General features: G+C 51.0%; 1 protein-coding gene across 1 annotated transcript in view; it reads left to right on the plus strand.

The window, feature by feature from the left end:
• Positions 1-2355, plus strand: part of LOC105509274 (golgin subfamily A member 6A-like) — an 11573-nt gene that overhangs the window by 5146 nt on the left and 4072 nt on the right. The window contains exons 8-10 of the mRNA XM_011938448.1: positions 1713-1799; positions 1907-2014; positions 2207-2310. Coding sequence (XP_011793838.1) covers positions 1713-1799; positions 1907-2014; positions 2207-2310 — 299 coding nt within the window. The remainder of the gene's footprint in view (positions 1-1712; positions 1800-1906; positions 2015-2206; positions 2311-2355) is intronic.

The raw sequence follows: 2355 nt of genomic DNA on the forward strand, positions 1-2355 counted from the left end.
TGGGTTTGGGGGGCACTCACTTGTAGAGGCACCAGTCTCATCTCGCCCACTCCCAGCCTGGGGAAGAAGGCACATCCCTCAGATTCCACCACATCCCCACAGGGTCCCTGATAACCTGGTCCCATGGGTGGGCCTGTCCTGGGGCATCGGTGGCATGCTGGAGGCATGTCTCTTGCTGTGCCATCTCTGCCTCCCCATGGTAAGAGCTCTGTCTTCCTCTTCCTATAGGAAAAGAAAGCAAACAATGAAATACGCAAAGCACAAATGGAGCAGTTAGAGGTGAGTGGAAAGTGGGGAGTTTTCTCCTGTCCTCCGGAGAATGTTTCTTTCCTTCTCTTTCAGCACTTGCTTGGCTTTTCTCCCAAACATTCAATTTCAGACAATCAACATCCTCACGCTAGAAAAGGCAGACTTGAAGACCACCCTTTACCATACTAAACGTGCCGCCAGACACTTCGAAGGTGGGAATCAGGTCACTCCATCATTCTTCAACCTGGCACTTTGACAGGTCTTTAGGGGGAGTCCTTTGGGTCCCATCTCAACCTCTGTCATTACAGAAGAGTCCAAGGATCTTGCTGGCCGCCTGCAATACTCCTTACAGTGTATTCAAGAATTGGAGCGGGCTCTCACTGCTGTGTCTACACAACAGCAGGAAGAGGACAGGGTGAGTCCAACCAACTGCCCCATGCCCTGGCAGCCCGGCTTCCCAGATGGAGGAGAGAGTGTAAAGGTCCCTTCTGTAGGATGCAGTGTCCTGCCCAGAAGGCAGCATGCTCATTTCTAGCTGCTATTGTGTGTGGTTGTTAGAGACAGCCTGGGGCTGAGTCAGCTGCCTGGGTGAGTTGAGGGACACTGTGGGGAGTGAGCACTGCACACACAGCTTGAAGGCCAAGTGCCTGCCCTGCCCTTACCTGGCTGTGGCCTTGGCCAAATCCTAGGTGGGGTATTGGGTACTTGTACTGTGAAGGTACAGAAGAGTACCTTTAGTAGGTTACCATTTCTGTAGAGAGAGGAAAGGGGTGTGTGTGTCTGTGTGTGTGTATGCGTGTGTGTGTCTGTGTGTGTACATACTATGATAATACACATGAAACATGTCTCCAAGGGTTCGCAAAAAACTCAGGAGAGAGTAACAGGGTGGCTGGGAGACACTTCCATGTTGTACCTTCTGAGTTTTGGACTATGCGAATATATCATCCTTTCAAAAAGTGAACAAAAGATTAATTTCCCCTTCCTTTCTGTGCCCCCACCCCCAGCAAGGAAAATGGGCTTAGAGAATCGGATAGACCTGGGTGTTCAAATCCCAGCTCTGTCTCAGTGATCTTAGGCAGGCACTTAACCTCGAACACTCCATGTTTTTCATCTACACAATAGAGGTTATCCTAGTAACTGTCTCACATGGTGGTTGTGAGGATTATATGGGATTGCTAGTATGGAACCTGGTGAAGCACTCCGTAAAGGTTCAAACAGTGGCATTAATAACAGTAATAACAATAGCAATGTTATCTGATCTCTCTGGGCCTCCATTAGCCAGCTGTAAGTTCGATCTCTTTCCCTGTCCCTTCCAACTTTACTGAGTTCTTTTAAAAACCAGGCCACGGGCTTGGAAATGCCTTGATCTTTACTGACCGAGTTGTATATTGAGCTGAGCCCTAGCCCTTTAAGGGGCACTGCCCGGGCTCCACAGATCAAAACTTCTCACTCTTCACATCCAGTCCTCGAGCCGCAGTGAAGCAGTCCTCCAGCGGCAGTTACAGCAGACCAGAAAGGAGCGGGCACTGCTGAACGCACACGTGACACAGGTGAGGCTTTGCAGAGGGAGGGATGTGGAGGGAAGATGATCCCAGCTGACCAGGAGCAGGTGAGGACCAGTGACAGCCCTTCTTAACTTCTGTGCCCATTCTTGCAGGTGACAGAGTCACTTAAACAAGTCCAGCTACAGAGAGATGAATATGCTCAACATATAAAAGGAGAGAGGGCCCGGTGGCAGGAGAGGATGCGGAAAATGTCGATGGAGGTGAGACCTGACCCTTCAGCCCCACCTTAGATGGGTCACTGGATCTTTCTGGGCATCTGTAAAATGGGACTAGTACAGCCAGAGGTGGTCATGGGTCTGGGCTTTGTGGAGGTGAGGGCAGAGAGGAAGATGGTAGCTTGTCCAGCCACCAGCCCCTGTCTCCAGGGCCCTTTCCCCCTGTGCTTTGGGCAGGCTCACGCATTGAAAGAGGAGAAGAAGCATCACATACATCGGATACAGGAGCTGGAGAGGAGCTTGTCCAAACTCAAACACCAGATTGGTAAGATGGGGCTGGTGTGACCTGGGAGCAGGACTGGCATCAGAGGGCTGTGGGGTGGCTT

Source organism: Colobus angolensis, unplaced genomic scaffold (assembly GCF_000951035.1).
Source record: "Colobus angolensis palliatus isolate OR3802 unplaced genomic scaffold, Cang.pa_1.0 Scaffold172, whole genome shotgun sequence".
NCBI classification, from domain to species: domain Eukaryota; kingdom Metazoa; phylum Chordata; class Mammalia; order Primates; family Cercopithecidae; genus Colobus; species Colobus angolensis.